The sequence below is a fragment of the Schistocerca nitens genome, chromosome 2, assembly GCF_023898315.1.
Source record: "Schistocerca nitens isolate TAMUIC-IGC-003100 chromosome 2, iqSchNite1.1, whole genome shotgun sequence".
NCBI lineage: Eukaryota > Metazoa > Arthropoda > Insecta > Orthoptera > Acrididae > Schistocerca > Schistocerca nitens.
In genome coordinates, this window is record NC_064615.1 from 728124106 (window position 1) to 728136546 (window position 12441).

The 12441-nt window shown below is 42.4% G+C and overlaps 1 protein-coding gene across 1 annotated transcript in view; it reads left to right on the forward strand.

Annotated features, from left to right (window-relative positions):
- The first annotated feature begins 2350 nt into the window (after positions 1–2350).
- The window catches only part of LOC126234586 (limbic system-associated membrane protein-like), a 239914-nt gene continuing 229823 nt past the window's right edge, over positions 2351–12441 (forward strand). Inside the window, exon 1 of the mRNA XM_049943299.1 lies at positions 2351–2442. Within this exon, the coding sequence (XP_049799256.1) occupies positions 2352–2442 (91 nt within the window). The 5' untranslated portion in view covers position 2351. The remainder of the gene's footprint in view (positions 2443–12441) is intronic.

Here is a 12441-nt window from a genome sequence, read left to right on the forward strand (position 1 = left end):
ACACTATACACACATTGTTTCATAACACTTCACTCACTACACACACAAATACACACACACACACACACACACACACACACACACACAACCTGGTGATCTCTGAGCCATTTTCTGTATCGCAACTTCCCATTTGCTATCCTGAAAAAACTGAGTCAGCATCCCTCCATAATGAGTGGGATGTTGAGCTCAGAAAGACGAAGAGGTGTTACTATTGTGCTATGCATAGCTTGGGGGTACATATTTCTAGAAAGGAAAAAAAGAAGGGAAAAAACATAAAGTGAAGGTGTTATGTGGAATTTTGGATATTTTATAATCATTTTTTATCAAACCCCTACTCTGTTTTAGCTGAGTAATCCTTCAATGTGTTAAATGTATTGCATGACAGGTACTTTTTAGCTGCCTTTTTAAATAAGTGTATTTTGGCAATTTCTTTAATCTCTTTTGGTAATTTACTGTACAGTTTTATTCCTTGGTAGAAAATGATGTTTTGAGTTTTATATTTATTTTTTCTTGGTTCAAAATGGCTCTGAGCACTATGGGAGCTCTGAGGTCATCAGTCGCCTAGAACAGAACTACTTAAACCTAACTAACCTAAGGACATCACACACATCCATACCCGAGGTAGGATTCGAACCTGCTACCGTAGCGGTCGCGCGGTTCCAGACTGTAGCGCCTGGAACCGCTCGGCCACTGCGGCCGGCCTTTTTCTTGGTAAATGTAAGTTGGGTGTATCTCTTGATGCCTGGTCATGGACAGAGCTGTTTGTGCAGTAATTACCAATGTTATTTTTGATGTGTACAACTGACTGGTAAATGTATTCACATGCAGCAGTTAAAATCCATAGTGTTCTGAACAGATCCTTACAATGAGCTCGACTAGTATTTATGGTGATTATTCTTATGGCTCTTTTCTGGAGTATGGAAATTGTGTTCATATTTTGTGCATTTGTTCCCCAAAAAAGAATGCCATAGCTAAGAATTGAGCGTACATATGAATAATATGTAAATAAAAGACCCTGCAAGTTACACACTGATGGTAGGATGATTGGAACTTCATGAAACTATACGGGCTGAAGCAGGAATATTCGACTATATCCCACAACAAATTTCGCACTTTTTCAACCGAAATTGGCAGAGAAAAGAAAGTGTTGCATTGCTTATGGCAGGGTCATCCAAGAATTGCGCTCGGCGGGCGCGCCAGCGCCGCCCTGGCGCAAGGCAGTGTAGTTCAGCGACCCGTCCGCGACCGTGTGTCGCCAGTGTCGGCATAGGAACTGCGGAGCGAGTGAGACCGCACAACACTGCGCTGCGCTGGACTGTCCCGCAGTCAGATCCAACGTAAACAGAGTAACAGAGGATGCGCACCTCTGTAAGAGGTCGATGAGCGGTATAACAAGCAAACCGTTTACTGTTTAGGTAACAACTATTGTTCGTGTGGCAGAATTACTACGCAAAGCTTTAGAAAACAATATCCAAAACAAGAATCGAAGAACATCTTAGTTGTTTTCTGACCCACAGGTTCATTCTATTCGTACTGCACATGCACACTCGTCATTATGTACAATAGGCGTCTTCTGAAAAATATATCAGTTTCTTAAATGAACTAGAGTCATAAATATTCTATTTTAGAAATAATTTTATGTAGGGGATATAGAGTGTCATTCTTACTGTTAGCAGTTACAAGTAAATACTTTTTGTTATACTTCGGGCTACATCTTTTTGTATACCTTTTCAGAGTTTAGAAATCGGATCCTTAGTTTGCTGTTGTGCACGTAATAATTGTAACCGACAAAGTTTGAATACTTATTAAAGAAATAGAATTAAGGTTATAAATCTCTTTAATTCTTACAGTCAACATTGTTAAAGAAGACAATTACGTACGAAGCGCGCGTACAGCGGCACGGCGAGGCTCGGCCGGCGGTCCGCACGGCCAGCTAAGCGACACGGCTCGGCCACTGCGAAACATACGAATGCGCCCGGGGCGCTGGCCGCGGGCGATCGTGGGCGCTAGCGCCCCAGGGGCACAGTTTGGACGAGGCTGGCTTATGGAATGCCTCTCGTATATGTGACATGCGTACACGGACGGAACCCTGGGCGAAAAGCTAGTGCATAATAAAAGGCTTACAATAAGGGCGTGTTTTTTTTTCTAAGTTTATGTGAGGGAGCTGGCCGTGAGCCACGGTGGTACCTATTACGGTGATCGCAGATCGCGTGCCCCGCCAGCTGTGGCGGGCGACGCGGCCGCCGAGCAGCGAGCAGTGCTCGCCGCTGCCCCCGCGCGACCCCCGTGACGTCACGATCGGGTGCCGCGCTCCGGCATAAAGCGTGGCGGCGCGCAGTGCGGCCGCAGACATGGACGCGGGCGCTGCAGCCGCCGACACCGCCACGGGCCGCCCGGCGCCGCCGCCGCTGCGACTGCTGCTGGCCGCCCTGCTCCTCTCTGGTGAGTCGACGCCCCGGCGCCGTTTACAGCCAGGCGGCCACAGTCGTCGTCTGGATAAAAAATTCCGGATAACTGCGAGTAAGACTCGGGCTCCGCGGTTTCCGTACAAACGTACCTACATATACACATCTTTCATGTATCCCGGGAATCACGAATCTCGTCGATTTTTGCCTGTTATCGATATCGATACTGGCAAGATATACGTCTGTTACTGAGAAAAAAGCGTCTTAAGAAACGGACAGACAGACAGCCGGAAAACAAATGACAAAAAATATTTTTTTCGCGCGATGCAATTACAAATTTTGGTTTCTTTCCTTTGCTTGCACTGTGAATCATTACCTGTTGCCAAATTTCATGTTTCTAGGTCAATGGGCAGTATCACGTAGATTTTGATGAGTGACTTTGGTAGTACACTATTGGCCATTAAAATTGCTACACCACGAAGATGACGTGCTACAGACGCGAAATTTAACCGACACGAAGAAGATGCTGTGATATGCAAATGATTAGCTTTTCAGAGTATTCACATGAGGTCGGCACCGGTGGCGACACCTATAACGTGCTGACATAAGGAAAGTTATTCTCGTACACAAAGAGCAGTTGACCAGCGTTACCTTGTGAAACGTTGTTGTGATGCCTCCTGTAAGGAGGAGAAATGGGTACCATCACGTTTCCGACTTTGATAAAGGTCGGATTGTAGCCTGTCGCGATTGCGGTTTATCGTATCGTGACATTACTGCTCGCGTTGGTCGAGATCCAATGTCTGTTAGCAGAATATGGACTCGGTGGGTTTAGGAGGGTAATACGGAACGCCGTGCTGGATCCCAACGGCCTCGTATCACTAGCATCTTATCCGCATGGCAGTAACGGATCGTGCAGCCACGTCTCGATCCCTGAGTCAACAGATGTGTACGTCTGCAAGACAACATAGATCTGCACGAACAGTTCGACGACGTTTGAAGCAGCATGGACTATCAGCTCGGAGACCATGGCTGCGGTTCCCCTGACGCTGCATCACAGACAGGAGCGCCTGCGATGGTGTATTCAACGACGTACCTGGGTGCGCGAATGGCAAAACGTCATTTTTTCGGATGAATCCAGGTTCTGTTTAACATCATGATGGTCGCATCCGTGTTTGGCGACATCGCGGTGAACGCACATTGGAAGTGTGTATTCGTCATCGCCATACTGGCGTATCACCCGGCGTGAGGGTATGGTGTGCCATTGGTTACACGTCTTGGTCACCTCTCGTTCGCATTGACGGCACTTTGAACACTTGACGTTACATTTCAGATGTGTTACGACCCGTAGCTCTACCCTTCATTCGATCTCTGCGAAACCCTACATTTCAGCAGGATAATGCGCGACCGCATGTTGCAGGTCCTGTACGGGCCTTTCTGGATACAGAAAATGTTCGACTGCTGCCCTGGCCAGCACATTCTCCAGATCTCTCACCAATTGAGAACGTCTGGTCAATGGTGGCCGAGCAACTGGCTCGTCACAATACTCCACTCACTAGTCTTGATGAACTGTGGTATCGTGTTGAAGCTGCATGGACAGCTGTACCTGTACACGCCATCCAAGCTTTGTTTGACTCAATGCCCAGGCGTATCAAGGTAGTTATTACGGCCAGAGGTGGTTGTTCTGGGTACTGTTTTCTCAGGATCTATGCACCCAAATTGCGTGAAAATGTAATCACATGTCAGTTCTATGATAATATATTTGTCCAATGAATAAATGAATACCTGTTTATCATCTGCATTTCTTCTTGGTGCAGCAATTTTAATGGCCAGTAGTGTATAAGATACGTGGCATACTCTGACAAGCCAAAACATTATGACGGTTTCCCACCGCGAGGTTGGATGTTGCTGGAACGTGGCACGGTCAGGAAAGTACGTAATCGGGTCGAAGACGAACGGGAAATCAATTTTTGCGACGATACGGGTCCCAGATGTGGATATTTACTGACGTAAGAGGCTTTGACAAAGGTGATATTATTATTAGCACCTAGAGCCTGTGAAGGAGTATCTAAAACGGCGTCGCTGGTCGAATGTTCACGTGCTACTGTAGTGAGCATCTATGGAAAGTGGTAGGACGACAGTGGAACTACCACTGGACAATAAGTGGTCGGACGCACACGACTCTTCACAGAGGGTGGCGTTTGGAGGGTTGCATGCTCTGTAAAGCAGGTTGGGTGCAGATGTGTAGCATCTCTGCCGAAAGTGCACAATGCTGGTTCACGCACTAGCGCTTCGAAGCACACGGTTCATTGTTGAACATGGGGCTCCGCAGCAGACAACCGCTACGTGTTCGCATGTTGGCGCAACGACGTCGTCAGTTACGATTGCAGCGGCCAAGGGATCGTCGAGATTGGGTCGTGAACTAATGGAAACGTATCGCCTCGTTGGATGAACCGCGTTTTTGCTACACCAGGTCCACGGTCGTTTCCACAAAAGGCGTCATCCACGCGAACGGCGGTTCGAAATGCGCATCGCGCCAAGGACGCAGGCTGGTGGGACCAGTGTTATGCTATGGGAGGCATTCTGCTGCGCTCGCATGGGACCTGTGGTAGTAATAGAAGACACGCTGACAGCGGTGGACCATGTGCAGCCCTTCACGCTTGGTGTCTTCTCTGCCGACGATGTCATCTTCCAACAGGTGTCTCAGTGTCTGAAGCGTTCTCGCGTCCGTCGGCCGTCGTAATTTAATATATTATTATTATTATGTTGATTGTTGCCGACTTACGTGGTGGGCCTTAATAAAAATGATATTTCATTTTATTTTGATTTACAATTAAATGCTTTTGTGAAGTTCTCCTTTTTTAACAATATTAATCTTAAATTATTTGTTACGTTAATGAATGTTAGACTCGCTGAATCTTAAAACAAGCTGAACAATGGAATAAACTTTTCATATTAGTTTCCTCGGCTAGTCAGTTCACTTTAAAGCAAAAAATCTTTAGTTATTAATTACAATTGCGGCCCACACACGCGCGAGAGTATTTCTTCTTACCTCCGTTAACCATTGCATTGTAGTCAGAGTCCTGGCTCTGGCTCTCGGCTGTGGTACTGAAAATAAGAATCTTAAAGCTACGTATTTTCTGCAGCGTCGGGCGGCTGTGGAGAAAAATGTATATTATATTAATAGCGGTCGAGTTTTTCGCTTCCGCTAAATTTTATAAGTTAATATCGCCACGTAATGGCGACGTTGGCTGCATCGGCCGCTGCGATTGTTGAACTGTAAATTACTTGAATGCAGGTTAATTCAAGGAAGGCGGACATGAAATCGGGATCACCTCTTACAAAATCAAATGGCTCTGAGCACTATGGGACTCAACTGCTGAGGTTATTAGTCCCCTAGAACTTAGAACTAGTTAAACCTAACTAACCTAAGGACATCACAAACATCCATGCCCGAGGCAGGATTCGAACCTGCGACCGTAGCGGTCTTGCGGTTCCAGACGGCAGCGCCTTTAACCGCACGGCCACTTCGGCCGGCTCACCTCTTACAAATTAAAAGTGAACAATGATATTAAATCAATATATTATCTGCTTAATTAGTATAAATATTCTTACATTTGCCAGCACTCGCAAGACGACTAAAAATTAACAAAAGAGCTTATCTTGTCGTCTCTTTAGATCATAGATCATTTTGTTATATTTCTTTAAACTCGAAACTTACACAGAGAAATTATTATTTTACGGGTACATGATAAAAATATATATTATTAAATTTTTAAATGTCTCTTCTTTATATATACTGTTTTTTAAGTATTTTCGTATTATTTCACTGGGGACGCTATAGCGTGCTGCAGTGATTAACCCTCCGTCACTCGCGAGGATGACACTCGTCATCCATATTACTTTCCCTCTCAATTTTGTCTGACAGGGCAGGATTGAGATCGCGCCATTTTCAGTACCTTTCTGTTAACTCTCCAGCAGTTAGCTCCAATCATTGTTCGCTTTCACTTACGAAAGATACGTTGTTTTTGAAACATTATTACAGTCTGGAGGACACCAGTCATCCGCGTGAGTTCAGCTGCCACAATCTGAAACAAAGTAAGTCTGTATTACTTTATTGCTTTCCTAGATTCAATCGATCTTTCATGTGCGTAAATTTGGACTTATTGAAACTGACTGCAGTTACCTTCCGTGTTACCTAGTATTCTCTTTATTTTTAGATTGTGGAAGAAATGTCAAAAGCAAAAAAATCTTGGACAGAGTTTAGTAGAGAATGGTTAGATGAGCTGAGTGACCAAGATGCTCACAGTGATAGCGCTGACTCAGACACTGATGACTGCGTTCATGAAAGCTGTCATGATTCAGGAGCAGAACAAGGTATGCCAGAGAACGATGAATATGAGTCACAGGAAGAAGTAACTCAAGAGGATACATTTCTTTTAAGGAAAGATGGAATAACTAAACGGAGGAAAAATAAATATCCTACCATTGTTAGAAGCAGATCTTGCAATATTATTACGCATTTGCCTGGACCAAAAAATCAAGCTCGTATAAAAAAGACAGAAATAGAAATTCTGAATTTGTTCTTGGATGAAAACATAATAAGCATTATCGCAACATACACTAATATATCAATCAGTGAAGTTCATGGTACGTTCTCTAGGGAAAGGGATGCTGAAGAAACGTATGCAATAGAGATCAGAGCTTTCATTGGTTTGTTATATCTGTGTGGATCTTTGAGATGTTCTAGGAAGAGTATATCGAAATTCTGCGATAACTCAAAGGGAAACTGACTTGAATCATGTTATTTATGCATAAGTGAAAACCGATTAAGGTTTCTGTTGAGATGTCTTAGGTTTGATAATATCCGTGATAGAGGTGTTCGCAGAGAGACTGACAAGTTGGCTCCTATCAGAGAGGTACTTGAACCTTTCACGAACAATTGCCAAAAATATGTTTCACCTAGTGAATATCTTAATGTTGACGAACAGCTTTTGGCATTTAGAGGAAACAGCCCATTTAATTCAGGCAATATATCCCTAGCAACCAGCAAAGTATGGGTTAAAAGTGTTTGCTTTGGTTGATGTAAAAACATCTTACACTTTGAATTTAGAATCGTACGTCAGTAAGCAAGCAGAGGGACCATGTAATGCCAGTAATTCAGCTGAAGATATTGTTCTTCGAATGGTCTAACTGTTTCAAACGTTAGAATATATTATACTGTGTACGAATATTAAATGTATTATATTTAGATTTAATAAAAAATCGTAAAATCAGTCATAAAGATCGTTCAAAGTATACAAATAGACCGCTTGCTTTGTGGATGACACCTGTCATCCGCGTGAGTGACCATGTCACGAATTTTCGCCCGAGTATCGGAGGGTTAAAGAATCATGCTATTTTACTCACGTTGATGTCTTGGCCACCAAATTCGCTTGATGTGGATCCAATCGAACCCATTCGGTCCGCTATTAGGCGACATCACGGCGTACACAAATCAGTGGCCCGCTGTTTAAGGAAATTACATCAGATGTGCGTGGACATCTGATGCGTCATACCTCCACGAACATACCATCAAACCAACGAATCCATGATACGCAGAATCGGTGACGTATTGCGTTCCAAAGATGGACCAACAAGTTACTAAGCAGTGGTCAAAATGTTTTGGCTCGTCAGTGTAAATGGCCGTATGTTTTAGTTTCATAAGCTTAAATTTTGTACACCGACAAGAGATCGCAGACCTTAGTACGCGGCATAAATTTCAAGTGAGAAAAAGAGTTCTTAAGGGTCGGATAGACAGACAGAGAAACGGAAGGACAGCAAAGAGATCTCGAACTTCAAAAAATTGCAGGTAACAAGTAGTACTAACCGTGTGACCGGCTGGACTGCCACAGCGTCGAAGCGCGCAGTACGAAACACAGCTTGCTTCATTTATACAAGACATTTTGCAAATAATAGATATGAATAAACTCGTAGACTCCGTCGTCGTAGATTTCCGTAAGGCATTCAGTCCTGTGCCATATCGCGACCACTAATCAAGATACAACCGCACGGAGTATCATAGCAGAACAGTCATTGGATCGAGAAATATTTGACTAACAGAAATCAGTACGGTATACTGGACGGCGAATGCTCCGCACGAAAGAAATCAGTATCGGGTGTGTCCAAAGAAGGCGTAATAGGTCTTCCGCTATTCCAAATATACGTAAACGACTTATTAGACAGGATCAGCAGCACTATAAAACTGTTCGCTGGCGATACTGTTGTGTACAGGGAAGTATCGTCGTTGGACGATCGTCAGGAGTTACAGAAAGGCGTGCACAAAATTTCCACTTGGTTCAATGAATGGCTGCTCTCCTTAAATGTGGATAAATGAAAGGTAACGCCTATAAGAAATGGTAAAGACCAGATAGTATCTGATTACAAGACTAATGGTGAGCGTATTGAGCAGGTTACAACTTGCGAGTATTTAGTGTTAATACTAAAAATAAGTATGAAATAGGACGACCACGTAAAGAGTCAACGTCAGGAAAGGCGAATGGAAGACTTAGATTTGCTGGAAGAGTTCTGCAAAATGCTATACGTCTTGAAAGCACTCCCTACCCAACAACACTCGACCGTCTTAAGATTTAAAAATAAGTATGCAAGGTAATTCCCTTTTGAATTTAAATGTTGAAGTAAACCTTAGTAGTTCATAACACCTTTCGGCCTCAAAGCTGTTATGGCGTATTTTATTTTCATGGGTAAAATGATCGTTCAAAAATTAATCTCGAATTAAAGTTCATATTCATCTTTCAGCGATGTTCTCCGCAGAAAAACGCCGCATTGTTTACCAAGTAACGGCTTGAAATTAATATGAATGGAAACATTTAGTTGGTTCTTAATTGACCTTTATTTTTCTACGCGCCTTGGTCGACTTTGGTAGCATATCCGCACAAAATTAAGTTAAAATTCAAGCAAAGTCACATTTTTCAACATAACAGGAGGCCACATTCATGAAAAGTTTTACATTTATACACCAAACAACGCCAGCATAAAGACTAACGGCTATGCAAAGAACTAGGGAACTCCCTCTATCAAATGCGCACTAAAAACTGTGATACAGCACACTTTTTACAAGTATTTATAAATTACGGTTAAGTGCTAGAACCTTAGAGATACCGTGTCATTTAGACTGTTTTTGTTACATTAAGTTTCTACACAAAAAAAACAATTTAACTGCTATACATGTTTTGTTGTGTAGAAAAATCGAAGAACTAAAACAGTGACAACAGTTGTTTTAAGCACTTACAATTTTACGTTTGGAAATTCCGGAAAGGGGTATGAATCTTCGTTTGCAAATTTCATTTATTTGATTTTACTTTAAATAAAAATGTTTTTAGAGAAGTTAACTACATGTTCATAACGAAAAGTTACATTTTTAACTAATGCCTAATAAATTGTGGAGTTGGACGACTTAAATAAAATCTCATGACAACGCAAGATTTGATGACATTAACTATGACTTAAAACAAATTAAATAATGCCAAGTTTCAGTGTTTCTGTCGTGTGTTTATCTTCAAAATTACCACCTTCTCCATGTTGAAGTGACATTAATAGGATGACCAAATTTGTGGAGTATTATTTTTACGTGTTGTGACTGACAGGGATGTTATCATTAACTATAAACAGTAAATAAAATTATTGTTGGTGTATATGCTCCAATGTATCATGCATCGAAAGACATGTATTGCACCTAACAAAACTGAAACGTTATCAAACACTTCAGAACCAGAGGTGGTATCGATGCTCTCCATTTAGTAAACTATCCTAAACATTGTTACATTTCTTGTAAAGGAAAACCCGTATAACAAGCTAGTATGACCAGTTGTAGAATATTGTTCCAGTGGTTGGAGCCCTTAGCAAGTAGGAACAACAACGAACTTGGAACGAATTCAGAAACGTGCTGATGTGATCGTTACAGGATGATACAGTTCATATATAAGTGCAGCAGAAATTCTCGGGAAACTGAAATGAAAGTACTTGGAAGAAATACAACGTAGTCCTCTCTAAACCCTGTTGGGCAAACATTTAGAGACCCTGTATTCACAGACGATTGAACTACCATTATGCTGCCAACCATCGTATATCTTGCGCAGGGATCGTGAGAACAAAGTAAGAGAGATCCAGAGGCATATAGGCAGTCATTCCTCCCTCGTTCAGTGCACAAATTGAACAAGAAATAAAATCGGTAACAATAAAACGATGTGCGCTCCAGTATGCACCGTACCGTGGCGACTTTCGGGACATGCAGGGTGAGTCAGCTGTACCTACCTATGGCTTTAAGTAACCTGCAACGCCTTCAAAAAGCACCCGTGAGACTTTCGTATTCTCTCGTTCACTAGCCGCAAACGATTAACCTTACAGAAAAATAAGCAAGACCGGTTTTTTAAGAAATTTCACTTAGTTATATTTTGTACAGGGATATGTTAGTGCTGGAGGTCATGGTTTTCGAATTATTCAAGAAGAAAAGCGTGTTTGAAGGTCACTTTTTTCTTGAACAATTCGAATAGTTTGCACATAGCGAGTGAGAGAATAAGAGAATCTCGCACGTCGTTTTTGAAGGCATTGCGTGTTGCATAAAACCCATAGACAGGGACAGTTGAATCGCACTGTGTATATAGGTGCTTTGGATAAGACTGGCTGTTACAGCAGTTCAGCACCAACCTACCTGTGTTGAGGTTGATCGCATACGAAGTCAGTTTGAATGCAGCCTAGGATTTTCGCCACATTCGTCGTTATATACCAAATACATCGATTTTTACTGTGTAGTAAATAACTTTGTTGCTAGTTCGATGTCAGTGATTTTGGTAAGCCACCACCAAATTTTGTTGTTTGCTGTAAATCCAACAGATGGTGATTCAATGCAGAGTACATGATTTCGCTGACAGTTTAATGCTGCAATTCTGACAAAAGTGGACTATACTTTGTAGTTTGCTGTAAATCTAACAAATGACGTTTCCGTGTATACCCTTTGATTTCTGCCCATTCTGAGTCTTCACGCTTTGCTGTAGGACTGTAGTATTGTGATATATTGCAGTAAATAGTGCAAATATCGTAAATAAATACTTGTTAGTCTTTCAGCACCAATACAAAGCCTGGAACAGAAACACTCTGAGAAGTAGTGGAACAGACGGAAGTATTGAATACCTAGCGCACTGGGAGGTAGAGTCGCCAAGTTCCGTAATAACGTCAGTGCGTTAACCATGCAGTAAACTAAAAAAGAAAATCACAGGATGCGTCTCGCATTATTGGTGAGGCACCATCTGTGATGACAGACGTAGCTCCTTTTTGCATGTTTTGAAACCAATTTGTTTCTCGTATTGTTTCTAGCAGAGGTTGAGCTCGAGGAAACCATAATATCATTTTATATCATTTTCCCTATGGGCTGTTATCGGATTTTGGAGCCAACTTTTCCAATAACTGCATACGCTTTTTGTATGCACTTTCCTCTAAATTTCCTAAAATTTTGTGCTGTAGGTAGCTTTACACAAATTTAATCAAAGTTTAAAAAAGGAACGACTTAAAATTATGGCAGAGTGGCAGCATTCCAGAGATATAAAAAGTGTACGCTCAAACGTTCTTACAAGCAGAGCTCCAAACGTCCATCAACAATTCAACTGCTGGCCGTTGGTGGCCGCGCGGTTCTAGGCGCTTCAGTCTGGAACCGCGCGACCGCTACGGTCGCAGGTTCGAATCCTGCCTCGGGCATGGATGTGTGTGATGTCCTTAGGTTAGTTAGGTTTAAGTAGTTCTAAGTTCTAGGGAACTGATGACCTCAGATGTTAAGTCCCATAGTGCTCAGAGCCATTTGAACCATTTTTTGAACAATTCAACTTTTGCTCGGCAGTACTACTTGCTAGGGTATATTTCACCTTATACGTAGCATAACGCAAGCGAACGCATATTTGTCTGTATCAGTCACTGACTAGATGTGTTCTGATGCCTCACCATTTTGCGATAGTTATCGCAAATATCTTTTCACACATGTTTCTCAAGT